This window comes from Salarias fasciatus, chromosome 23 (genome assembly GCF_902148845.1).
Source record: "Salarias fasciatus chromosome 23, fSalaFa1.1, whole genome shotgun sequence".
Classification (NCBI taxonomy): Eukaryota; Metazoa; Chordata; class Actinopteri; order Blenniiformes; family Blenniidae; genus Salarias; species Salarias fasciatus.
Window position 1 is genome coordinate 11807898 of NC_043766.1, and position 27200 is coordinate 11835097.

General features: G+C 40.5%; 1 protein-coding gene across 3 annotated transcripts in view; it reads right to left on the minus strand.

Annotated features, from left to right (window-relative positions):
- Positions 1-27200, minus strand: part of raver2 (ribonucleoprotein, PTB-binding 2) — an 82748-nt gene that overhangs the window by 9325 nt on the left and 46223 nt on the right. Inside the window, exons 3-9 of one of the 3 annotated variants that reach the window (XM_030083383.1) lie at positions 25181-25488; positions 23870-24034; positions 10322-10513; positions 5329-5449; positions 2501-2583; positions 2276-2374; positions 1565-1676 (exon numbers count right to left, since the gene is read on the minus strand). In XM_030083383.1, coding sequence (XP_029939243.1) covers positions 1565-1676; positions 2276-2374; positions 2501-2583; positions 5329-5449; positions 10322-10513; positions 23870-24034; positions 25181-25488 — 1080 coding nt within the window. Of the gene's footprint in view, positions 1-1564; positions 1677-2275; positions 2375-2500; positions 2584-5328; positions 5450-10321; positions 10514-23869; positions 24038-25180; positions 25715-27200 lie in introns of all 3 variants that reach the window. The other 2 variants (XM_030083382.1, XM_030083384.1) reach the window with 2 other exon arrangements.

Genomic DNA, 27200 nt, shown 5'->3' on the forward strand with positions numbered 1-27200 from the left:
GCCAAAATATGTAAGGTTAAAAAATAAAAAGTTTGCTTGTGATTGTAATGGCCATGCAGAGCTGCACAAAAGCAAGCACAAAGAGCTGTTCAGGAAAAACAAAAACTAAAGGAGAAGAGCAGAATAAACAAATCCAAGAAGTTGGAAAGGTACAAGTAAGGCATAAATAAGCTGAATACAGAAGCAGTGTAAAAGAAAAAGATATAAGATGACGGGAAATGAAAGGAAGGTGAGTTGAGGTGCAGAAAAACATGTGAGATGGCTTTTACTGATGGCCATCAGAGTGTTGGTCTCCTCCAGACAGAGACGAATCACTCAGACGGTTGGAAACTGAGAGCTCAGCCCGGCCGTCTCTGTAGAGCCGGTCGTAATATTTGAGAATGGATTTCCTGGTCGTACATCATCATTTATCATGTTTATTTACAGCCCTGCACTTAGCTTCACGCTCCCAGTATTCCACTCACTCCAGGGTTTAATATCAAATATGTCCACACATGAAAAAAAGCAAAGCTTAAAAGAACTGCAAACAACCATAACGGCGCAACGGTTAAGACATGCAAACGACTCTCTTGGTGAGTGCACACGCACGCATGCGTGCACGTGTGTGCACACGCGCACGCACACACACCTATGCACAAAAGCTATAAATCCAATACTGCTGTGACAAATGGCCTCCACAGCACAATAAAATAATCAGCTCTAACAAGCCTTAAGCTAATGTTCCCAGCAGGCAGACACCCACACACACATACACACACACACACACACACACACACACACACACACACACACACACACACACACACACACGCACACACGCACACAGAGTGATGAAAACAATAACAACACACAGCACGTTGTTATACACACACAATTGAAGGTGTGTGTACACAAGCACAATCACATACATTTGTATACACGCTGCCCATGATACATCATTTCCATTTGAAAGAACAGTTTTTTGCATCTGGACATTTAAATTGTAAATGCACTACAGTTTCCTCGTGTCATGGACTCCAAAGTTCAACCCAAAGGCGTCCGGTGATCTTTAGAAAGAAAAGTCAAGACACCTGAAGTCATCAGACTGAGACTGCAAAGGACTATTTACATATTTTGTTTGCATGCAGATTCTCCTGCAACTTTGTTTTCTTTAAAAAATTACAAATCAAGAAATTCTTGCAGGGACCATCTCATTTGACCTGAAGTTAGTGCCAGTGGTCACTCTGAGCAGTTCCTAAATGCCTCTTGTGCGGATGCTTCCACTCTAGAGCATGCTGGTCATACAGTTCCACATAACACTAATACAAGAAAAACACTCACTCTTTGCAAAATAGGTTAAACATGCCTACACATGTCCACAGCCCTATTTCATTCAATTAAATTAAAAAAAAAAAACATAAATAAGTTTACTTGAAGCAGCAATAACAAATAAAAAACTTTCAAATTATGAGATGACTGACAACAGAGAAGCAAGCAAACATTTTGACAGAAGAATTGGCGAGGGAGGCTGTGGTAAATGATATAATTTGCGTTTGATCCGTAACTCTTGCTTGACCCTGCTCACCAGTGGGGGAATCTCCCAGGAGACCTTTCCCCAGCGGCACGAGGCCCGGAGGCCGCAGAGACAAGGCTTTCTGCATCAGCAGCCTGGATGGGTCCCCAAGCAAACTGGACACCTGACAACGGACGAGGCAAAAAAAAAAAAAAAAAAAAAAAGAGAGGCGGATTACTGACACGAAACCAAGAAAAATGTCAACATAAAGAATAGTTGTTGAAACTGTGAGTAAAAGAAAAAACTGTTGAAGAACAGAACTATATGATAAACTGCACTAGTTTTTACTTTCGTTTCTTTCTAATTTCTTTATGTGTAAACACATATAATATTAGCAGATGTGCACAAGAACGTGAAGGAAAAGTAAATATAAATGAGCCTCTTTTAGGTAGATGTGGGTTATTTTCTGAAAAGGAATGTACATCACCAAACATGACTACCTGTGACTTCCAACATCCACTTCAGCAATTAAAGACAACACTGAGACATTTTGAAAGAAAATATGCAAATGAACACGTAGAGGAAAGTTTCAACACCTCAAGGTCTGTCTTTTATCTGAAAAGAAAGCAATTATGTTGCACGGTTTCAGGCAGGTTTAGTTTCATTATGTATTAAGTGCTAGAGATTTAAATACAAGAGCACATGGGTGCGTGCACGTGGCTATGTTCAACCCTCACCACCACCCTATGCAAATCGTCATGCACACATAAACAGGTGTCTTACACTGCTGATGCGTTTGTCTTTGATGTGTAGAAGCTGTTGCTGTGCGAGCTGCATGTGCAATAGGTTCTGGAGGACTAGTCCATTGCCAAGCATAGCACTCTGCAGGACAGAGGTAAACGGAGGTTATTGCAAGACACACACACACACACACACACACACGCACGCACACGCACACGCACACACAGTATTGAAAACATGGCACACAGATGTGGATATAGTGTCAACCTGGTGAGCTTTTCCCAGAGTGAGCAGAGCTGTAGTGAGAGGAGGCCTCAGGAACGGCAGGCTGGTGTGACGCCCGTACTTTCCTAAAAAACAAAAAGAAAGGAAGGAAGAAAACACAGCCAAACAATGAATCACAACATCAATCAGCACCTCCATTTGTGATTTTCCTTTTTTTTAAAAAAAAAAAAAAACATTGCGTATCAACTAATGCACTAATCAATCATTGTCTCAACAGGCAAACGGCGAGAAAATTATGAGTCAGACAACTAATCCATCAGTCATTTACAAAACTTTTCAAGCAAGCATATAGCCATCTGCTTCACATGAGGCGGCAGTGAAGCAATATTGGAATAATAAAACTAACTCACTCAAAACCTTCTGTTTCGAAGTTCAAATTTCATTTTATTTTTGAAGGCTGAAGAGAAGCAGCTTTGATGTTTGTCTTAAGATCTACCTATCTATCCATCTATCTATCTACCTATCTACCTATCTATCTATCTATCTATCTATCTATCTATCTATCTATCTAGGCTCCCCCACTGCGAAAGTCATATAATAAAGTTGTTCATACAAATATACTTGAAGTGAGTTTCTCAAAACTTCAGCGATCAACATTGATCCACAAGAATACTGGCAACATTTGATTTGCTTGAAAGTATTTCAGCACTTCCAAGTGGTTTTTAAGATATATTTACATTTACTGAGTAAAACAATTTGTTTTAGCCTTTATTTAACCAGGTCAGTCCAAGTCTGGCCCAGAGAGCAGCTTAAAACATTAGGTTTTGAGTAGTAGTACAGACAGTGCAGAGGCAACATAAAACACACAGACAACCTAAAATCAAATACAGACAAATCAGAGCAACAAGGTAAAATATTGGGGCTATCATGTAAAACAGGAACAAGACTAGTATGACACTGATTACAGTTTCTAAACAAGAAGAAATAATTCCTTCAGTTTCAAAGTTTTCTGGAGTGAATTCAAAGCAGCGGGTGCCGAGTACATAAAGGAGTGTTGCTATTTACTTTTAGTCAACAGTGGTGGTTTGAGTGTATGAAATAAGTGCTCTGGGTTCCTGTAATATCACCACATAAATATGGCGACGGTAGGCCTCAGATGACTTTATACTAGAATACTAACAAAAGGCTGTTTCAACGCAAAAACAAAACTCAAGCATCATAATTTTTAACTGTTCACTTTAATCTCCTTGTTTCATTGATGGAGATGAAATCAGCGATATCAGCGGCTGCCACCCAAAACCTGCACACTTTCATGGCACTTTTTCTTTGGCTTTTTGTGTGCATGTCTGCAACCACAAGGTCTCGTCATAATAAATGTAAGCGTCACTGCTAATGGTAGCTTCCTCCTCCAGAATAGGTAGAGAAAGTTTAACATTTAATCAAGGTCCTAATTTTAGACTTTAATTGTGCACGCTCTTCTTTAAGAGAGCTCCGCTAACTCGCCCATCTTCTCTCCTTCCTGTTCTCATTTGTTCCGGTAATGTCACGCGATTTCATTTTAATACCTGATTAGTCATTCATCAAATAATGAAGCTGTCCATGAGGTGATTGCAGCATATAGAAGGACCAGGAAGAGACTTATACTGTGGGTCTCTGATTATCAGGAAGGTCCCGTGGAAACAGTATTCAGGGATGAGTTCAGGGCACAGAGGAGACCTTTGAGTTTTTAAATGATTAAGAATGATCAATGTGATCATCGTGTGAAATTTCAAAACCACACACACACACACACACACACACACACACACACACACACACACACACACACACACACAGTCTCGTATTTCTATCCTTGTGGGGACCGTCCATTGACTCCCATTCATGTCTAGCCCCTAACCCTGACCCTTACCCTAACCCTAACCCACACCACAACAAAGCCTAACCCTAAAGAAATGTTTTTGCACTTTTACTTTTTTCAGTAACAACAACATGGTCAAGAAAACACTGTTTCTCCTACTTAGGACCGGAAAAAGGTCCCCACAAGGCACGTCGTTCCACATTTTGCTATCCTTGTGGGGACATTTGGCCCCAACAAGGATAGAAATACGAGAACACACACACACACACACACACACACACACACACACACACACACACACACACACACACACACACACACACACACACACAAACAGTTTAAATTAAGTTGAACCACGGCAAATCTGCAAAACGAATATCAACAAAAACATTAAATAACTAAAAAAATTAGCAATAAATAAAATATAATACATCCTCTTCTGACCCTCACTATGTAAATCTGGACATGTCACTTCAGTTTTCAGGCAGAATTTGTACCAGCCGAATATTTTCAATCATTGACAACAAATGTTTTTGATAATCGCTGAAAAAGTGGCCTAAGCTAATTTTGGATGAGTCGGGAATAACGTTGTCAATGTTTACAGTATTATTTTCTTCTCTCTTTTGGGTACTCCGCATCTCCAGTTGCGACTTGCTTTTTTTGTGTTACGCAACTGTGCCAGCGGACGGTTGTTACACTTCAACTACACACTAACAGAATAGTCAAGACAGTGATTCACAACCAAAGGGTTGGGACCCCCGAGGCTTTGCCTGCTCCGAGACTGTCAAAATCAGATTTGTAGATGAGAATAACAGAATCTAGGACAAACCTGGAAAACTGTCCACTGGACTCAATTTAGAGGCACCTCCTTTTGCATGTTTGTGAGAGTGTGTGTCCGTCAGTATTTAGCTTAGGGAATCACTGACTGAAAATGTTAAAGAGTGCATTTCATATCTGATGACAGCCATGAAGTGCAGAAGTGTAGTAAGAAAAAAAAAGGAAAAACTTATACCTCCTCTCTTCCCAGAGTGGTATGGTCTCATGAGGATCTGCAGGGCTGCAGGGTTGGTCATACTAGTCAACAGCTGAGCCAGGTTTGGTTCCGGTAGCAAACCTTTTCTGTTACTCAGAATCTGGAGAAGAAAGCAAAGCGCGGGAATTAGTGGAAGTAATGAGGTGCTGTGTGTGTGTGTGTGTGTGTGTGTGTGTGTGTGTGTGTGTGTGTGTGTGTGTGTGTGTGTATTACAGTAAGTGTTTTGATCTTGTCATTATGAGCTCCTAATGAATGCTGTAATCATTACACTAGATTACATTATCAGGGTACGCCTGCCATGTCAGTAGAGAGAAGTCTGAGGGGAACAAAACGAAAGCAAGAAAAAAGGGACACAGAGTATTTTGAGAAGTTATCAGCATAGAAACAGTGGGATATGAAAACAGGTCAGACAAAAAGTTTGGAGAGGAAATAGAAAAAAGATTTTGGTCACTAAATTCACTCACTGATGAATTATCTGCTAGAGTTAAAAATTGGCACCACACTCATCAATATAGACCCACTCTTCTCAATCTGCTGCAATCAGACAATATGACTGAGGTGTAGATAAAATGAGCCGCGGTGAGTAATGAACACCAGACCCTCTTCAGGTGTTGTTAGTTATCTAGTGGTGTGGACTATAAATTGGATTTAATCTATAAAGCAGCGAGAGAGCTGATAAATAAAACACAAGAAATAGCTCCGGCTTTTACTGCATTAACTTCTGACTGGGCATTAGTAATATTGGCATATGTGTAATTTCGGTTGACGCTTTTGATGCAGAGAAGTTTAGCTTCCATCACAGCTGTGACACAATCACGGCTCGTTGATCCCATAAGTTATGAAATGTGCATCCATCTAAATGTAATGTATATATAAAATATAACATACTACATTTAAATGCAAAACGCTAAGTGTACTTCATTGACACAATGCAATTTAGTGCTTTGACAATTTGAATTGACTCACACATGCGCAAACACAAACAACTGGGAGCCCCGTGGCTGCGTTCAATGCCGCTTTAAGACACGGAATCAAACCATCAACCTGCAAGAGAATCCACTATCCCAACTGAGCCATAGACCACTGTGTTGTAAATTGCCATCACATAACTGTAATTAGAACAAAAGGAAATGGTTTTATTTGAAAGGTTTCACACTTTTCAAAGCAGCAGATTTAATTTTGTGCCTAACACTTCATGAAAATACATCAGAGGCGTGCTTCATTATTTGTGTGATTCCCTCACTGTCAATAAAGCTTATATTCAATCTGACAAGAGCTAAATTTCCTGGAATTAAAGAGATCTCTGCCGACTCTCTTTTAATCAAAAGACAAACTGTAAAGTTCATCACAAAATAAGAATTCAATCACTCATTACACGGAGGAAATTCAATTCGATAGACTCAAAGGAAATTCAATTGAATTAGACGGCGCCGAATCAAATGGATCTGGCCTTTTGCTCAGGTGGATCCTCCTTCAGCCTCGACGCGCAGTATCAAGCGTCTGGCCCAAAGACACGGCTATTTAAAACAACATCTGCAGGATGGTGATATTTCCTCCTCATCTGCCCCGGAGCTGCAGCTTCAGCCCGAGCCGGCCTTGCTTCCTCCCTGTCACATCCTGAAGACGGAGCTGCACTGACGGGGATGGAGTGGCTTTGACTGCAGGCTGTCAGCAGGAGAGACAGAGGAGAGTCTCGCGCACAGATACTGTATGTGCACTTGTGTGTCAAGAAAACGGTTTTGTGCGCCGCTCGTGTGTGCACATGCATGTGCGCCCGTGTTGAACAAGGCCAGTCGTAGCTGACAGCATCTTTCAAGGGAAGAGACGAGGAGGTGGAGGAGGCAGAGGAGGAGGAGGGAGGAGGGGGAAGGGGTGCACTTGTTTCTTTTCTTTCTGCTGAAGAAAATGTCAGGATGCATCAGCCTGTTTGGCTGCTGGCACAAAAATCCAGCCACACACCCACACGCTAACACGCACTCGCACACGCCAGGGAGGTAAGGAAACTGTGAAGACGGGAAGGCGAGAAGCATCGTGTAAGAAGAAGGACGGAGGCAGGAGAAAAGAGGAGGAGGGAGGAGTAGGCCATCTGGTCCTCAGCGTTCACACTCAAACTCACTAACTGGAGACTTGAGAGAATCGCCTCAGAGGAGGAACGTAGCCAGGAAGGGGTCTTGATCTTTATCTCAAGGTCTGATGTTGCTTTTACCGGCTGCTCATATTCACTACAGAGATCCTGAAGCAGCCTCAGGATGCAGACGTAACAACCTCCTGAGTCCTCACTGGCTCCTCTGCTGTCGGTTAGTCTACCTTCGCTGCTGCTCTGTCAACCTTTGAGTTTCGGCACTCGTTCTTCCTTACAGCTTTCTTATGTTTCTCTGCAAATTTAGTCGGAGACAGTTTCCCTCAATATCCCATCATTCTCTCTATTGCAATTCAGACTTGCAAGGGTTAATGCTTTGCGTTTCAACCTATAATTTCCAACCGATCCTTCAAGGCCACAACCTCTTCAGATGATAATTCATGCTGTTCACAGGTGCACTGCCATCAGAGAGGGGAAAATTACTGCTAAACATGCTTTTCTTCCAATGTACGGCAGTGGAAATTTAAAATTAAGAAAATTAGAATATTTTAATTTGAAGTATTTGGCTTTGCAGCGCCACAGCTTCAAGCTATAATCTACAAATTCTGACTTAGCTATAGTCCTCAGAGCTTAATTGTGTAGTTTAAAATATTTAAAGCTGTAATGGCTTCCTAGGGCATTATGGGTAACTCATTATCAACCAGAAACCAAAAGTCTTCATTCACAGCAACACTGCTTAAGCCAAGCCTGTGCAAATGTGCAAAACACTCCTAAAATTAGCACAGACTCTGTAAAAAGTGTAACTATTAACTTTAGATTATTAGTGTGATCACTGTTTGTGCAAAAGTTTGAATAATCCTGCACTGTGTTGCAGGTGAGTCAGATATATATGTATGTATGTGTGTGTGTGTGTGTGTGTGTGTGTGTGTGTGTGTGCATATATATGTACACACACACACACACACACACACACACACACACATATGTATATTTCCTCATACATGTGAGCTGATGGCAGGTAACGGCGACGAGCGCGCAGTACTGCAGCTGAGTGACTTTTGCAAATAAGCCTGAATGCTGAAAGCAGTGACGCCAGGTAAATATACAGGGAAATATTTCAGAGCGCACCTTGGAGCAGGATTAACATCACTTCACTATTTATGTGTGTGTGTTTTTATCTTAAATTTTCTCACACTTGTTCACAGCACTACATCTTGCCACTTCAATGAGACTGACTTGAGATTTGAGACTATAAAGCTTTATGGCAATGATTTTCACAATTGCTTGATATGCTAACAGCAGCAAGCAAAGCAAAGGTATGGCACAGAAAATGTGCATCACTGTTGTGTGGAAATAAATTGAAGCTGTTGAATTTTATTTTATTCCTTTTCCAGCTGATGTATGTGACGATGACCCTCTAACGCACTTTTCTGGACTCTTGACGGCAGCAGAAAAACAGCACAGCTCAAGGCAACTTTTATGCTCCTGTGACCGTTGTAGCTGGGAACTGGGACATTTTCCACTAGTAACTATTGTCCTTTTTTTACAGCTGTAGCATAAATGACAGTCACATAAGATATGATGAACAATGAGAAAAGACGTTGTAGGTCTTTTCTAAATAAAAAAAAACAACAACTCATGATCGGAGAAAAAAGGAGACCTCTACTTTAAGACATGCACGCACGCACGCACGCACACACACATTTTGGCAAAGCATAATATACTCCCAGTTTGAGCACCACAGTCCGCCATATGTCGCCGTATTATATAATACACAAATCTGCAAATAGTTCATCATATGAACGGAAGTCAAACCCGATAGAATGAAGGAAGTGGCAGAAATATCAGATAACCTTTTACAGAAATGCAGCTACCATTATCTCCTTTCTCGAGGTTACACACACCCTGACATATGCTTTACTCACTACTATTTATTTTAATGAGCGTCCTACAGATCCTTAGACACTTGCATTTCTTTAGTACCAGCACTGTTTGTTTTCCACAGGTGATTGAGCTTGGACCTCTCATTTGTATTTAGTTATAGTGAGTATACAGGTCGGCTGTTGTGGATCTATATAAATACATCATGTAATTGTGTGAGAAAAGAGTTTGGTGTATTTCAGGCAGCAGGAGACAGAGGAGGGGGGGGGATCAATCTTGAGAACTATAATTGTCATGTCAGTGCTTCTCTGCCACAACCGCACTGTGTAGGAGGGGTATCACAGCTACAAAGGCGACTTCAGCTGGAGGGTGTTCATGCATGTGCTCCATGTTAGACCTCAGTAAATCTCAGTGCTGGATGTGCAATAATTACTTGACATTGACTTGGCAGCTGGATGTAGCTGTGAGCATGTCTGCTGGTTTGCACGGGAAGTCGGACATTTTCACGATGCCGCACATAAAAAAAAAAAAAACATAAAAAAAAACAAAAACACATTTTATGGCATGTTTGTTAAATTCACTGGATTTTGCTAGCTCAATCATATTTGACTCTGCAGCTCTTATCAAGAAAACCGGCAGCTTCTGCCAAAATCTGATAGACAAACTTGAAAACTGCAGTGACGTCGAGGGCTTCACCAAGTACCAGCACGGTTAAAGCAACCACATGTTTTTTCAGATGCCTTGGGGAAGGTAATACATTTTAGGTTCTAAATCACATTAATTATTGTTGCAACAGAGATCAACTAATTTACACATTAAAAGCGATTAACTGCTGTTTGCTGCAACAATCTACACTCAAACGCAGTTACGAAGCTAACAAATGTGTTCATCAATTGTTTTTTTTTTTTTGTTTGTTTTATTTGTTTTATTTGTTTTCAGAGGCCGAGCAAATGAAGCTGCGAGTGTCCACACTCTTTTGGTGCTGTTGTGTGCTTTGTGCATTATACTCACCATACCCTGGGCGGCAATGAGTGCAGCCAAGGTGCTTCTCCCTGAGGTGCCTGGGGTGCAGAGTGACAGGCGCACCTCCTGTCCTCCCACCACAGTTCGGTCCATCTCTATCAGCACGGCCTCAGCCTGTTCAGCGCTCTCATATTCCACCACACCAAAGCCTCGCACTGGACTGCCCTCATCCTGAGCAAGCTGCAAAATGATGAGGAAAAAAATGCGAGGGAATTTTTAATTAACACCAGAGACACAAAGTCAAATGTCACCACACCTCATTCTTTACTTTCCCAATAACGAATGTGATTATTTACTTCTGCAGCAGCTCTATATACTTGTACTTATTGCTAAGATTGTAATAGTTAGGAATATAGTTCAAGTTCTGTCATTAGGCTCGTGCTTTAGTTCAAACCTTTCTTATCAAAAAAGCTTCTACGCTTGTATGTGGATTTTTCTTTTCTGTGCATGTCACATTTATGTTTTAAAGTTATCCTGCTGAAAAATGAATCAGTAGATTTTTAAACTATCAATGTCTAAATAATGAACTACCTCACTCCATACCAGCACACCTCTGACAATAATTTCCTTAATTATGACCATTAAAAAAACAAAAACCTTTAAATCTGAATTTATCATCGACCAAAACTTTTTAATTTAGTATAATATCTTAATTTTGCAGTTTGGTTTCATGTGTTTGTTCGTTTTCGACAAGTGAGAGTTTGCAAGTCGTCTATACTTGAATTTTGAAAGAAATGTATTTGTCTTGTGTTTGATCTGCAAATGAAGCAGCTTTACTCAACATGAGACAGATAAAATCTCTGGGAAAATCGTGTGCTGCTTACTGCTCTGCTGGGCTGAGTAACCTGTCAGGTTGACTTCTGCAGAAATCTGTTTTCTCTTTCTCTCGTGGTGTCACGAAACACAGACGACAAACTACTTTTGATCACGTCACAACTTCCACCCTCCTTGATATTAAAGCGAGGCCCCAAAATGTTTCTGTGAGGCTGCCGTTAAAGGGACAAGCATGCAGGTGTCTGTGGAGTTTTAGATGAACAAAGAGAGAGTTTCTGAACATAAATCCGTCAAACTAAAGTTCCTGGTTAAAAATCATTACTGAACCCAAGAGCATTTCACCTCTTGTCCTTCAAACTAATTCAGTTATGGCTTGATGTGAATTTTTTGAAAAATCCAAAACCACTTGAACTCCACTCCACTTGAAATGATACAGCACATTTCGAGATTTATATGCATCCAAACTAAACAATGAACTCACTTCTATGTTTTGATAACACCCTTTGATCATTGGTACTGTCGTCTTTAGCTTGGATTGGTGTTACTCAGAAGACAATTTTAATATAAAGAAAATCATTAAGATTGTGGTAAATGTTGATATTCTTAGCCATGTAATGTGGTACTAACAACACACACACATGTCATAGCATGTTTTCCTTTTTTCATGTAATTTTCCAGCAGCTCCTCTGTTTACGTGAACAGCACCATCAAAGTTGTCATTTGAAATTAAGTTTGTCAACAGGAAATGGTAAACCACTGTAAAGCCAAACAAACAAAAGAAAATACAAGACCTGATGCTCAAGGTTGAATCTTACAGTTTGTAATTCCTGTGAAAACTTTCACCCACTGTCCATTTCTTTTATTTGGACTTTAACAATTATCTGCAGAATATCTGATCACCGGAGGCATTATCATTAATAACTGTTTTAATAGCGTAATTGAGCTTTGGGAGCTTTACTGCTCAGTGTTCAAGAAGATATGTACTTCTAATCATTTAATATCAGCTACTTGTTAATTAACAGTAAAAAAAAACTCATTACATGCATAAATCATCACACCACTTGAATCTGGTGAAACTAGCTTTAACTTCTGTACCATGGACTTCACACCATCTGACAATGGGAACATTCTCACAGAAATCATATTTGTATTGCAATTTATGCCTTTTTCAAGGGGAGAAAACAAAACAAAACAAAAAAGCTACTCTGCCTCAAAGCACACAATCGATGCAGCCCGGGTTACCATGGCAACCCATCATCGAGTCACTATTAGAGATGACGAAAACCAGCAACATGTTGATTTGGTGGTGATTTATTTATGTAGATCAACAGATATTCATATTGGATGCAACTTTTGTCCTCAATGTCCTCTGAAGTCCTTCATCACTCTGTGTGTGTGTGTGTGTGTGTGTGTGTGTGTGTGTGTGTGTGTGTGTGTTCACACTCACATGATGGAACAAAGCCGCAACTTACTGTCTCACTCTGAGTCTGAATCGAACTGCAACTTTGTCTGACATTCGGTCAACTTAAGAAATCCCACTGGAGTAACTGACTTGCCCAACAAAGTCAAGAAAAATGCATAAATAAGGAAACCTAATCAATGACATCGCACTAACAAGAGTAGTCAGTGCAAGAATAGACGCATAACTGCAGTAGATTTAAAACGCTTTACAGATCCTGCAGGGTACGGACTGGGCACAGGCTAGTAGAAGTTTCACTGGAGGATCGAGTGACTCAGGTAATGTAAAACACTGCAAATACAAGGCATCCAAATTCATAATTCTATGTGCTTATCCTCCTGTGCTCATGCACAGACGTTTGACTGCACAGTGACTCAAGGGGACTCATTTCATCATGGCGATGAAAATCACTCTAATCCCCCAGTTATCATAAAGGTTAGGCAAGTAGTGGTTTTGTCTGAGTTTGAAATCAGGAGAGAAAGTAAGGAAAGAATACACGTCTAGAGGAGGTCAATGTGAGGTTTCCTGACAGCAATAAAATGTGAGCGAGAGACTTTAATGAGTGCTTGACTGACAGCAAAAATCTGATCGCTGTGCTGTAGAGCAGGTTTCACAGAAATCTTTCAGAAAGATGACACTGACACAATGTAAAGGAAACATCTCCTATTCTACAGCTGCAGACACACACACACACACACACACACACACACACAGAGACCAGGTAACAGCAACTAAAATAGCGACCACTTCAAACCACATGGTTATCTTCTCTTCTGCGGCCACTTCCAGTGAACACGTAGCATTTTCCTACTGGAGGAAAGACTCTCACATCCTTCTCGTCAGTGGTCAATAAGCGGACCTCTCAAGGCCAGAGTGGACTGCTTGCTATTAACACCACTTTCAAAAATGATTGACTTCAGTCTTGAGAAGGTTCATTCATTTCCAGTGTCTGAGGAGCAGCTAAATAATGCAGGGCAGCTAATAGCTTAAAGCTAATGGATGATATTGGAAAATGACAATAGGTAGGAGCTAATGGGGGGTGCCAAAAACACACTGGTTGACCTGTTGTTAGTCGTGACTGAATTCAAATAAAAAGCTTAAAAAAATATACACACAACTCTTGATGTGCAGCTGTTTGAGAAGATGTTTATTCATAGTTTGAATATGATCATTTCATGATCATCACCGCTCATTCCTGCATACTCTGACATAGACAGCGTCCCATAAAATGTTTTCATCTTCATTTTAAGACTCATACATGCTAGCACACGTCTGTGACATTGAGCAGTATGTCTACTGAGCAGGTTCAATGTGCAGCAAACACAACTGTTAAGTAAAAATGTCAGTACTGAACAAGTTATTTTGTTTTGATCTGATATCTAAATCATCAGCCGATCACTAATAGGCATTTAACAACCTTAGCATTTGGTAAAACGCAAACAACAATTCAACTAATCATTTGACATTATAATAGATGTATAATAGATATAATAGAAACCACACTGAGGTTGTCAGACATTTTTGGTCTATTAGGACTTTTATGCCTAAACATTTATATTTACTGAAAATAACCTAAATAAGAGATGAGATTTTGCTAATTGTCTAGCCAAGATGCCACAGGCGAGGAGACGAGAACTTGCAGCTACAAGTTCACCAGTTTACGGTTTGAGGGCGCAAAACAACAGAATACTGAAAAGAACGTTGCTTGATATAAAGAGTGGTGATTTTATTAGATTATATTGAGATGGTTTAGTCATTGTTAAAAACAGCATGAAAGTATTGATTTCTACTGACACTTAAAGTCAGTGCGGTTGCTGTAATCCTGTGGTTTATAATTCTTTTGGCACAAATTTGACCTCTTAGCACCAATTGAACATTACTTACCTGGCGCAAGCTACCTGAAAATCATTTGGACCACATGTTTTATCTTCTTATATCTATATCTGACAAGATAATGTACAATGTCACAAAGCTTGAATAATTTCAAACTGAGTGTTGAAGGAGTTGCGTGATCTCAGTTCCAAAAGGTGTGCAGAATGTTTTAAAGCCTTTTATTAAATCTGTGCTATAAACAATTAGATCTGTTCTGAAACCAAAGACTAAAGATTGTATTCAGGCCAAATTATTCCTCACAGAAAAATACCACACAAACATAAGGCAAAGCAAGAATATTTTCTGTCTATATTCACAGAGCTATAATTGTTCCTCATTGTCATTTTGTGCACAGGGTCAATCATGCTTACAAATCAAAAAGATATCATTTGCAAAAATAACCTTTTTTGCCACAACGTACAAATGGAGCATGAAAATATTAACCGCAGGAACATTGATGTAGTCTGAACTCTGTCTGAGATTCTTCAAACCACTCATATTCTCAGTGAGGCTGTCGGCCTAACTCAGACACTTTGACCCTTCTTTGCCATAAATGGCTCCTCTGTTTAACTGCAAGGGAAGATTTTCCTCAGTGAGGGCATAAAACAGAGACAGACACCAAAAACAGTATCAGAATGCTATGAATGAACATAAATCACTGGATAAGACACTCTATGGCATCTACGGTTGAAAAGAAATCAATACAGAGAGCAGGCTGAGACGCTGAAATAGAAAAAACAACCAGCAAGACTTATACATTGTCGATTATAAACTGTACATGAGCTGCAAAAGATGTGCGTGAGTTTGTAGCTCTGGTTAAAGTACGGCCATGAGAAGCTACAGAGTGATTGGTTAGACCACCCGCTTAAAATGACTAACTACCCTGAAATAAGAGATGGAACAACTGAATGGGCACATCAAAATATAGAATAATGTCTATATGTTTCTTGTTTACAAATAAGTAGTGATTTGTTGAGTTATTGTGTAACTTTTAGCTTTTTTACATCTTTCTTTCCTGCTTAATGTTGCATGTGCAACTGCTCCCAACATGTATTTTCTTCGCAAGTGATTCATCACAAACCAAACTGAATATTTTTGGAAAATTGACACGAAATAAACTTGATATGTTACAAGTTTTATAACAAAGCCCAACAATTCCTAACAACAAAATGCACTTGATCTATAACAATTAATCTACACATTCATGTCTAGATCAAGCTCGTATTGATTTCTCCCTTTTTAGGAGTCACACACATAACAAATCACTGAGAAATGAATGCAGTTGTATTAGCATCATCGCTCCATCAAGTGGCCCTCCACTTCCTCTCTCTTCTCATTTGTCTGCCATTCCCTACGGTCTAAATGGAGGAAGGATGGATGGACCGAGCAAGAGATGGAAATACATGCATGTGTGGAGGAGTAGGTCGATAGGCTATTATCATCAGCATATATTACACACACTGTATGGAAATGACCTGAACCACTCTAGTACTTTGGGAAAAAATGATGGATGTATGGATGGAGTAAGTGGAAAGACTGATCGTGAGGAATGAATGAAAACAATGCAAAAGAGGAACAAAGAGAAGGACAGAGAGGGAGTCTGATGGAGAACATGAGCTTCAAACACATGGCCCTTGCACAGCACCCTGTGTGTTGTTTGCAAACAAAGAAACACAACCGGGGTGAAACTGGGGTGAAACTAGAGAGTCAAATGTGGAACATAACTATTTGGAATTTTGTGAACATCTTTTTCAAACTCATCATCTCCTGTGCATCTGTGTGTGTGAGAGTAATGACATAAACACTGAGCAAGCTTCATTCTGCCCAAATTCTTCCTCAATCGATTCCTCATTTCTGAAAACGCAATATGTACGTTTTAAATGGACTGCATTTTGAGCTTTGTAGCTGCCAGCTGTCCTTTCAGTGTCTCTCTGTGTACATTTTATTTGAAAATACCAACACTTGCACCGCACTGTTAAATGAATGCCTCTGTTTCCCCTTGCCTTTGACGCATTCTCAGATTAGATGTAGGAAAAGACTCGGCACATACAGAAGCCACAACCTTAGTCAGTGAGCAGCAGGCTGTTTTAGTGCACTGAGTTGTGAGGGAACTTAAACTGATGACTCTTTCTGTTTGTTTGTTTGTTTGTTTGTTTTTGTGTTTGTGCTGATAAAGATTGTCAATAAGTTTTTAGGAACCAAATTACGAACATTGATGATTTGCGATGAATAAACAGTGGCGTGTCATAGAATTATCAGGTTCACTCACTTCTCAAGCTTCTTACCATCAGAACAAGAAGTAAAGTGAACAAAACTAATATTCTGATAATCCAGTCCAATGAAACACTCTGGCAGCTTCCTCATATTTGTTGTGGAATTTGAATTTGCGCTGTGGCTTCTTCATTCATGTTGGAGCTTTTGCAGGGTGGTGACTGTTGTGGAACACATTAGTGCTTAACTATGGCTACACCATTAAGTGCTCAATGGGACGCTTAATGTTGATCTGCTACTAGTGTAAGCGGCACTTCTTGAGGCAAATGATTCGTTTGCACACTGGAGATCGGGCCTGTCTGATCCTGAACTGTGAAGATGGGCTCAGCTCCTTTCTGGGAGCCTGTTACCTGGAACCCAGCAGGTGAAATAGAAGGACGTACCTGCACCCATACCTGAGTTCACACTTTACTTTAGTAAGTCTCTGATATAATTCCAACATTCAGATGAAAAAAACTCTTTTCTAACTGCACTAAAATTATTCATTATTCCTGATTTTGACAACCAAATCAATTATCGCCACCAAATGAGTCAAGTCGAAGTGGCGCAGCACTCAAGAGACTTGATTTTCTGCATAATAAACAGCAGCGTACGGCTCTATTTTAGGTCTGTGCCGTCCAACAGTTGAGACTGAAGCTTATGGCTATGTACCTGCCTACTATGACTCAGTAACCATTCATTGTGTAATCAGTAAAATCATTAAAGATTATACAATTTCAGATAAAATGGGCTCATGATAGTTTTTATCAAGATGGAAATAAATGTTTATGCTTATGACTCTTACACTGTGATCCAGCCAGAAGTGCGAATGTGATTCAATCCATGACAAAAAAACAAAAACCGAAAAAAAAAACAAAAAAACAACATGTTAAAAATATGAACATCCAATTCACTTTACACACTGCAAATAATTTAAAGGAAAAAAGTGATGCCAGTGTGTTGTGTGTGTGTGTGTGTGTGTTGTGTGTGTGTGTGTGTGTGTGTGTGTGTGTGTGTGTGTGTGTGTGCACAACGTGTGTGCGTGCAGAAATGCAAAGCCAGCAGTCAGAGTGTCTGACAGCATCTGACCTCAAGTCATCGGCCGCGGCCAAGAGATGCTGACTGTGTCACTGCCAGGGCCAAGATTTAGAGGAGCAGCACCCATTACTGTGTATGTCAGTGTGTGTGTGTGTGTGTGTGTGTGTGTGTGTGTGTGTGTGTGTGTGTGTGCGCGTTCTTGTATTTCTATCCTTGTCGGGGCCAAATGTCCCTACAAGGATAGCAAAACGTGGAACGACGTGCCTTGTGGGGACCTTTTTCCGGTCCTAAGTAGGAGAAACAGTGTTTTCTTGACCATGTTGTTGTTACTGAAAAAAGTAAAAGTGCAAAAACATTTCTTTAGGGTTAGGCTTTGTTGTGGTGTGGGTTAGGGTTAGGGTAAGGGTCAGGGTTAGGGGCTAGACATGAATGGGAGTCAATGGACGGTCCCCACAAGGATAGAAATACAAGACTGCGCGTGTGTGTGTGTGTGTGTGTGTGTGTGTGAGTGTGTGTGAGTGTGCGTCCCTCTGCTCGAGCTCTCAAATGGCCACGTCAGTTGTCTGAACTGAGTGAGGAGGTCATGACAGACCTGTCATGGCTGTCTGTGAAAAGAGGTGCATGACCTGTCACACTGGCAAGTTAAAGCATAAAGACGTGCGAGAACAGAGCCGACTGACAGAGGCAGAAGGTTACATGAACGTGCAGGAGAGGCAATGTTAGTAAATGTATAACAATTCTTCAAACAAATTAAAGTCGGGAAGAAATATTAATGAAACTGTATCTTTGAGGCTGGATGATTGCCCATAAAAAAAGTTTTAAACAGAGCTCCATTAAAGGTGGATAAAAATTATGTGAAGAACCTGAAAATCCAATTTGGAAATATTTTAAGTAGTTGTGCAACACTGATAAAGAGTGTCAACGCTAATGAGTAAATCACATCAGTGCTCATCACAGCACTTTGTCGTTATTTGTATTTACAGCTTGACTTAGAAATGTGTTTTATATTTGTAAATGTTGTCCACAAGTGTGCTACGATCACATTATTGAAAAAAAAAATCAACAGAAATTTTAGGTATATGCTTTCTTTTTCTTTAAATGGATGGAGGCATTTTTTTAAAATCTTTTTACACTCCTGCAATTTATCTTTCAGTTTTACCAACTGCTTTGTAACTTCTTGATATCTTGATATCCTTTAGCATTACTCTAGATTCATACATGCTGTAGAAATGCTGAAAAAAACAAACAAACACTGAGACCCTTGTGGGTTTCTTTGTTTGTTTGTTTGTTTGTTTTTTTGATGGAGCTGATATCACTGTCCAGTTGTTGTTTGATGCTATGGCTTTGGCAAACAGCTGTATTCCTGTGCGGAGCAATTTATTTCACAGATGTTTAAAACCTTCCCTCCTTTACACAGGCACTGTATAAACTTCACAGCTTGTGAGTTAGTCACAACAATATTGTATTACAGGTATGCCAAATCCCAAAGCAATGAGAAAAATCGCTGCCATCTACACATCTACAGTACCAGGATTTGGTCAAAATGGACACTGATGCCAACTTGATTTAGAAAAAAAAGTGCAGTATGCATTTACTGTCTCACCTTGGTTTAAATTAAAGTTTACTTGACAATGTGATAAATAAAATAAAATAAAATAAAATAAAATAAAATAAAATAAAATAAAATAAAATAAAATAAGCAGTAATTACGGGTATGTGGATTTGATTACGTAAACGACATCCTTTCTGTATTGTCCATGGTTAGTTTTTGGACACATTCATATCTACAAGTGCCATTTCAGTCACCAATTAACCTCTAATGAATGTTTTTGGACTGTGGGGAAACAAAAACTGAAGTACTCAGAGGAAGAGAGGAAGGCCTGGAGTCAAACTGCGCATTTGAAACACAGTATAGGGACACTCCTAATTAATAATTACGATGTTTTGTTAAAAATGTGCGAATGGCAAGTGGCATTTCTGTTAACACAATTACTTTAATTAAACATGAATTTTAAAAAAATATCCAATCCCATTTTCTTTGGTGCACGGTGTGCTTACATCTTACTATCATGAGAGTACGTTCACTAATCAGAGAAAGAAATCTAATCACGTGTTTGTGTGAGAGTTTGCTTGTGTGGGAAGAAAACAAAACACACACACACACACACACGCTCAGTCTTGTATTTCTATCCTTGTGGGGACCGTCCATTGACTCCCATTCATGTCTAGCCCCTAACCCTGACCCTTACCCTAACCCTAACCCACACCACAACAAAGCCTAACCCTAAAGAAATGTTTTTGCACTTTTACTTTTTTCAGTAACAACAACATGGTCAAGAAAACACTGTTTCTCCTACTTAGGACCGGAAAAAGGTCCCCACAAGGCACGTCGTTTCACGTTTTGCTATCCTTGTGGGGACATTTGGCCCCAACAAGGATAGAAATACGAGAACACACACACACACACACACACACACACACACACACACACACACACACACACACACACACACACACACACACACACACACACACACAATTGTCTGACATCACCCCCTGATCGATCCTTTCCTTCTGCCATGGAAAATGGATATAAGCATGCAGTCATGTTACAGCTGGATCAAGTTACACTGCCTCACTTCAGAAAAGCACATACAATTCCTGCTACAGGTATTTCAGCACAAACTAACAACTCCTTTTCCTAATAGTTTTCTTTAAACCTTTGCATATATTAAACAGTGTACGTCTATGGCGAGCAATCTCTCTGTGCAAATCGTGTTATGTGCCCTTTAAAAACACTGCCTCATTTACTTAACTGGTTTTAGTTGGTCTCCAGTGCAATCACATTGGATTGCCTCAATCTACCAAAGTGCCACCGATGTGCCCCTCATGGGCAAGAATACCTGCGCCTTCAGCAGTATAGGTGCTGGATGGAAAGATGACAAATGCATCACTCTGAGAGGACAAGGAACACAAGCACAGGTCCAGTTTGCACTGGAAATGGGTTCTTACTTGATCCATCCTTCTGTTTGCCAGTTCTTAGTATGGAGAGTGGAGATACCCGGACATCTTTATCCCATGAACCTTCTTCAAGCTCCTCCAGCTGGACCAAAAGCTGCTCCAGGCCCAAATAAGACATACAATCACTCCAGCAAGTCCTGGAATGACTCAAGGGTCGTATCCCAGATGGATGTGTCCAGTTGACCTTAATGGCCTAATGATGTATGTGAACCACCTCAAATGGTTCCTCCCAATGTGGAGGAGCGGCTCTGCCTAAAACCTCTATTGGATATTTGAGCTTTCTCACTATTTTGAAAGGTTAGACTGACCAGGTAAAACTCATTTTCAACAGTCTGTATCTGCAAATTTATTCTCTAAGTTATGTATCAAGTCCATCACCATCAGAGAGGGTGAGTATGACTGTCAGGTGAACAGAGAGCTTTGCTTCGCTGCTCAGACGCCTTTTAACCTGTCCAACAGTCCATTAAATGGCTTAATTACACCAGCTGTGTGCAACTAGATTCGTCATCATATTAGGTGGAAAGAGCTAATACTGCAATACAAAAATTAGATGTTATACAGCTTTGAAAGCTATCAAATGAACACATACACTTTTGATTTCTATTCTGTGAATCCTCACGTCTGCCTTAAGCTAAATGTTTCAGCCATTTCTTAATTGTAAACATTGTTCTCTGCAGTGACCTTCACTGTCTCAGTCTGAACTACAGTTTTGTGTCATCCTACCTCATGTTTCTCCGCAAGCCATCAAAAGGTCCAAACTGCTCGATAAAATAATCAGTGCATTTATGGTTGCCCATATGCACAGTCTTCTTGGTTTGACTGACATCCTGTGCCTCTTCACCATTTCACCCCATCTCTTCATCTCTCTCCTTCTCCCTCTTCCCCTCTATTAGGCCTGACACCGTCAGCTCTCTCCTCCCTCACCCCTTCCTCTCTCTAATAGGTCTGGCATTCTCAGCTCCGTCCTGCTGTACTCCCATACCTCCTTACGCCTCCACCCTGCTGTCCTTCCCTCTAATATGGTTGACATTCTTTACCCTCACCTCTCTCCATCTACCCTGGCTGACTCAAACTAAAGTGCTGCTTGGAGGGTCCTTTTGTGGGTAGCAGAATTATAGTGCTCAGGGCCAAAGCCACAGGTTAATTGCACTCTGAACGGAGGAAAAGTGCCAAGAGGACTAAGTTTTACCTGTGTGCATGGAGGAAGACAGGAGAAAGTGGGTTTATATAAGGCAAAATAGAAGTGACGACAGAAAATGTATTTGGCAATGAGGTAAAATAAACAAATTTTCTTAGAGGAAGAAACCTTCTCAGTGTTGCAAAGCAGTACTTCCCGAACTTTCCAACTTCTGAAATGTCTGTTGGAAGGAATGTAGCCCCCCTCTGCCATCTATCACTGGCAAAAATATTACAGAGAAGTATCTGACTTCAATGTAAACTGATGGACCTTCACCAAAACAAAAACAATCTGAAGTTTAGTAGTCAATTGCACAGAGAGTACCACATTATACTTTGAGATTTTTCTGAGTTTGTGCATTTCCCTACATGTGCGAGTTTCAGCAAAAGCTCAATGATTATTAAGTAAGTTCATAACTACAAAGTGACTGTCTGGTTTGCTTGGGGTTTGCTCTGTGATTGTTGTAAGATGTGATGGACTCTCAGATCCGGCAACTCTAAGTTGGACAGAGAAGCATAGAGGATGGATGTTTACCTGCAAAATACCAGATGAAAACAAGCAAACAAATACTACTAGTAACTGGTGGAGAAACAAAAAAAATCTTCCAACAAATATTGATTTGCAGGCTTTTTGAAATGGAAAACTCAATAGTAGACTTTGCACAAAACATATTGCACATCAACTTTAAGAGCTTTGATTGACTTTAGCTTTCTTAGTTTGATTGACATCCATTGTCACATAATTGTATAATTTCCATTTAGTAAAAAATGTGAATTATTTTGCTTCCTAATTGCCAAAATAGTGCAGTATGAAAATCAGACAGCAGAGTTAGTATGCAGCGAGGATTTGGACCACCCTGTGATAGCAAATCAAAATTCAAAAATGAATCAGTGTCTAACACAGGCAGGCCTGTGAAATTAGATAGTGACAGCTCTTTTACGTATTCATATTCCTGTTTATGTTGTTTATGCATCACGCTCGGTGATGTGTAATGCTTGATAAGCTTTGAGCCTTAAGAATTTTAGCGCATACATGCTGAGATGCAGCAACACACTCGCACAATCAGAAAGTGTACTGTATATAAAAACTGCTGAACTATAGGTCAAAGCCTGCTGGCTCTGCAACAGTGAAGCAACATGAGCTAAACACCCACAAAGCATCATGGGACCCGGATGATGTGGGAGTATTGATTTCCATGTGGGAGTGGGGCAGAGGGGTGGAGCTAAAACTGGAAATACAGTGGATGACAAATACCCATTGAGTGATGTTCAAATGGGCTTGTGGGGGAGGAGGAGATGTAATGGGGCAAGGTGAATTGAGTAAGTAGAAAAAAAAAACATGGACAGATGAGTAGACTGGGGAAAGGAGGTAGCGGTGGGTGGCGGCGGGGCTGTTGGGGTGCAGTGGGGTGGGGGGGTGTGGTTTGAGTCACAGCAGCCACTCCTCACCATGGCAACGGTTGCTCAGTCATACTGTGAGGTTAGCCAATAAAAATGGCTGCATTTTAAATGACTACCTCTCACCTGGTGGTGTCAGATTGTTGAAGATGAGTGTGTGTGTATGCACGCGCATGTGTGTGTGTGGGCGCATGCATCTGTGTGTTGGGGGCAATTAAAAGAGGGCGAGTCCGATGTCACTGTGACATCTATCAGTTGAGCTCGTACAATGGTTTGTTTGGAGTTGGTAGGATATCAGTGAATACCATTTGCTTTTCAACTTCTGCTAGATGAACAGCGCTGGTTCACATTAAAAATTAACGTTATTCATTACTGACATGGTGTGAAAATTCTATACTCTTCAATGCATGATTTTGCAGACATTACCTTCCATCTGCACACTCGATTACATAGGATGTGTGAAATCACTTCAGTTTGAATACATCACAAATAATAACGATTTGATAACTCGCTGTGCAATGCAAACAAGAGGCACAGCCGACTCTCACCTGGCAGAAGACGGGCTTGTAAGTCTCAGAAAAGAGATGGCTCAGTTCTTCAGAGTCGCACAGGTCCAGCGGCAGGCGGTCCACACACAGACACTTGGAGTGCAGGTTCTCCTCCTGACTCAGTTGGTTGACGTCCATCCACTGCACCATCAGGGAGCGATCTCCCTGCAACAATTAGAAAGATGACACCGAATCAGAATTATTGGATCCTCAGCTGGCTTCAAACTCCCACAGCATGTGATAAGCACTGTTTTAATTCTGCATTACATATGTGAGAAAAAAAATGTATGTCAATATGGCTTAATTTGCAAATGCAAGCTGTGGACCTATTCTGTCCCCTTGCGAATGCAGTCATGAATAAAATTGTAGTACACTAAAATAAGGAGGAGGAAAGGTCTTCTGCATTTTGCAAGAAAAACATTTTTGTATTCACACAGCAAATTCAAATTTTTTAATTTCACCAATCAACTGAAATCATAGTCAGCTGGCAGGATTCACTCTGATTATCTGTTCTCCATTGTAATGTCACTTTCTATCAACCACAACGGGTAATTACAAGATCCAGCCAACATTTGTGGAAATAATGACTCACAGAGAGTCTGAGCAAAGACAGTAATGGTCTACTTTTCTTCATTTTTTGGATGGAATTGAATAAATTGGGTGCTTTAGAGGAGAAGCCTTTCTTTAAGAGTTGTTGTTTTTTTCACTCTGTGGTTGCACTGGTTTTTCTCCCACAGTCCAGAACATGTAGGTGGAGTAGAGATAAGTGTGAATGTGACAGCGTGGTTTTCTGCTTTTCTTTGTTTGCCCTGTTATGGACTGACAATCAACCTGAGGCTCACTGGTTTTCTCCCACAGTCTGGAGACATTTTTTTGGGATGTAGGTTGAAATGTCTGCAAGAGAGATGTTCTGTCTCTCTGTGGTAGCCTGTCCACAGTGTAAGTACCTCGTCCTCAGTCTAATCTTTAGGTGGTGTATTGTCAAATAAAGATTGAAGGACTGATTGGAAAAAAAAAAAAAACATGAGATACTGGATATAAGCTTTAGATAAATCTGTATAAATGTTTTGATTTTGTTTTGTGTTGTTCAATAATCTATTCCATTTGAAACGACTCCAGCAACTCAACAGGAACAAGGGGATTGAGCTCAGTACAGAAAAAAAAAGTGGATTCTTTAAACAGGAAACTTCATGATTTTAAAACTAATTAAAAAGGAAAGGCAAAATATATATTAAATCCTGTTGGTTCAAGTCGGATCTGATGATACTAGTAATGTGGCACCAGGGCTTCCTTGGCTTTGTTCTGACGTACCAGCGGTCGGCCCAGCAGCTCCGAGCGGGCTCGAGAGGCAGAGTCCTTCTTCATGTATTCAACAAACCCATATCCTTTGGAGTGGCCTGTCAGATCGCTGTACACCAGGAAGGAGCGCTCAATGTTGCCGTACGAACGCACCAGCTCCTCGAACTGCTGGGCGGTGAAGGTGTGGGGCAGGTTCGTGAGACAGAGGAGCGAGTCAGTGGGCTGCAGGGTGACGTTGATCAAGCGTCCACGGACAGTGCTGTGATGGAGGGAGCGGATGGCATCCTGAGCCTGGTCCCCGTTCAGCAAAGTCACAAAGGCTGGAGGAGGGGACATTATGGAGACAGCGACAAAGAAAGAAAGACAGGACGCACAACAAGCACGAACACAAAGAACGAGATGCATAGACATACATGGACAAACACACACACATGCACACACATCAGACAGACACAAACATACACGTAAAGCAGACACTCAAAAACAGGTAGAAAGCAGTTCATGGAGGGTGCAAGGTGGAGACATACAGTCAAAGGCTCAAAACAACTCACATGAAAAGCAGAGGAAATAAATGACGGGCCAAATGTGTCAAAAAGAATAAAAAGGGGGAGGAAATTGGGCAAGAACAACCACATTCACAGACATACAGTCATAAAGACAGACAGACAGACATATACACAGAGAGAAAGACAACACATTAGCTAGAAAGCCAATAGGGAGCCACTATGTAAGGGGAATCCACTGTGACACACACACATACACACTATCACTTCTAAAAACAACCAACTGACTAATAAAACTGAAACAATACGACTCGTAAATACATTAGGTACAAGTAGCATTCCCAAACACTGAAAAATGAAGAGCAATATATAGTAATTTAACTCCAAAAAACATGTAAGTCTTCTGAGGAAGAATCGCACATTCTGCCTGCATCCATTAACTGGAAGCTGTCAGATCAATCACGGAGCTTAGTGGGCTCTTACAGCTTGTTTCTAACATCAACTTGGAAGGCTAAGATATTTTGAGGTTACAATGCTTCCTTAAAGAAAATAACCCAAAACAATGTAAACAGTGAATATTCTGCTTAAAGGAAACATCCACATCAGTTAAACATATATGAGCAGTAAAGTATTGACTAATTTGTCTCTGTATCATACACACATGGACAGATGCATGGACTTAGAGTTGATTGTGTGAGTCACTGAGAGAGAAAAAAAGATAGAGAAGTGTGTGTGTGTGTGTGTGTGTGTGTGTGTGTGTGTGTGTGTGTGTGTGTGTGTGTGTGTGTGTTGTTTTCAAGGACTACAAAAAATAAGTCAGACATACATAAACTCGAAGCTCAAAGGATTTATGCATTCAAATTACAAAATCCCACATAACTAAACTAGCTAAGAGGAAGAGGTGGGATTTCTGCTGAGGGGAGGCTGGATGACACTGAAGCTTACACAATACTGTGGAGGTGGGTACACTTAGTGTATCTGTCAGGTACGTCAATTTTGACTTCAAAACGGATGCGTTTTGGCACTGACTTTAGCACCTTTTCACAAAAATTTGTTCAATTACCAACAAAGTGTCAAAATTTCATCGGCCCAAATTAAAGACTGAGAATCTAAAAGGGTAAAATAATCCACTGGATTGTTTCTAATGTTGCAGTCACCTGCAATAGAAATCGCAACATACTGTATACCTCTCAGAGTTGAATGAGTTCAGTCCACACAGCAACCACACATATCTACAGTCACTGAAGCCAACAGGACCCACCTAAACTGTATACATCCCATCATGCAACTGTTGCAAGGAAACATACGCTGAAGGCAAGGACGAAACAAATGAAAATGCAATTTAATGTTGAGAAGCAATTTCTGAGATTTCCTATCACCATGGTGATGTAGTTAAAATGCTTTCTGAGGGGCAACCTCGTTCAGACCATGAGTGGACAGATTTCAGCTGGACCGCCTCACTGTTGCGCCCACGCAGGATAACATTAAATCTACTACTTATTTACAGTCCCACACCGCATTTTTTACTG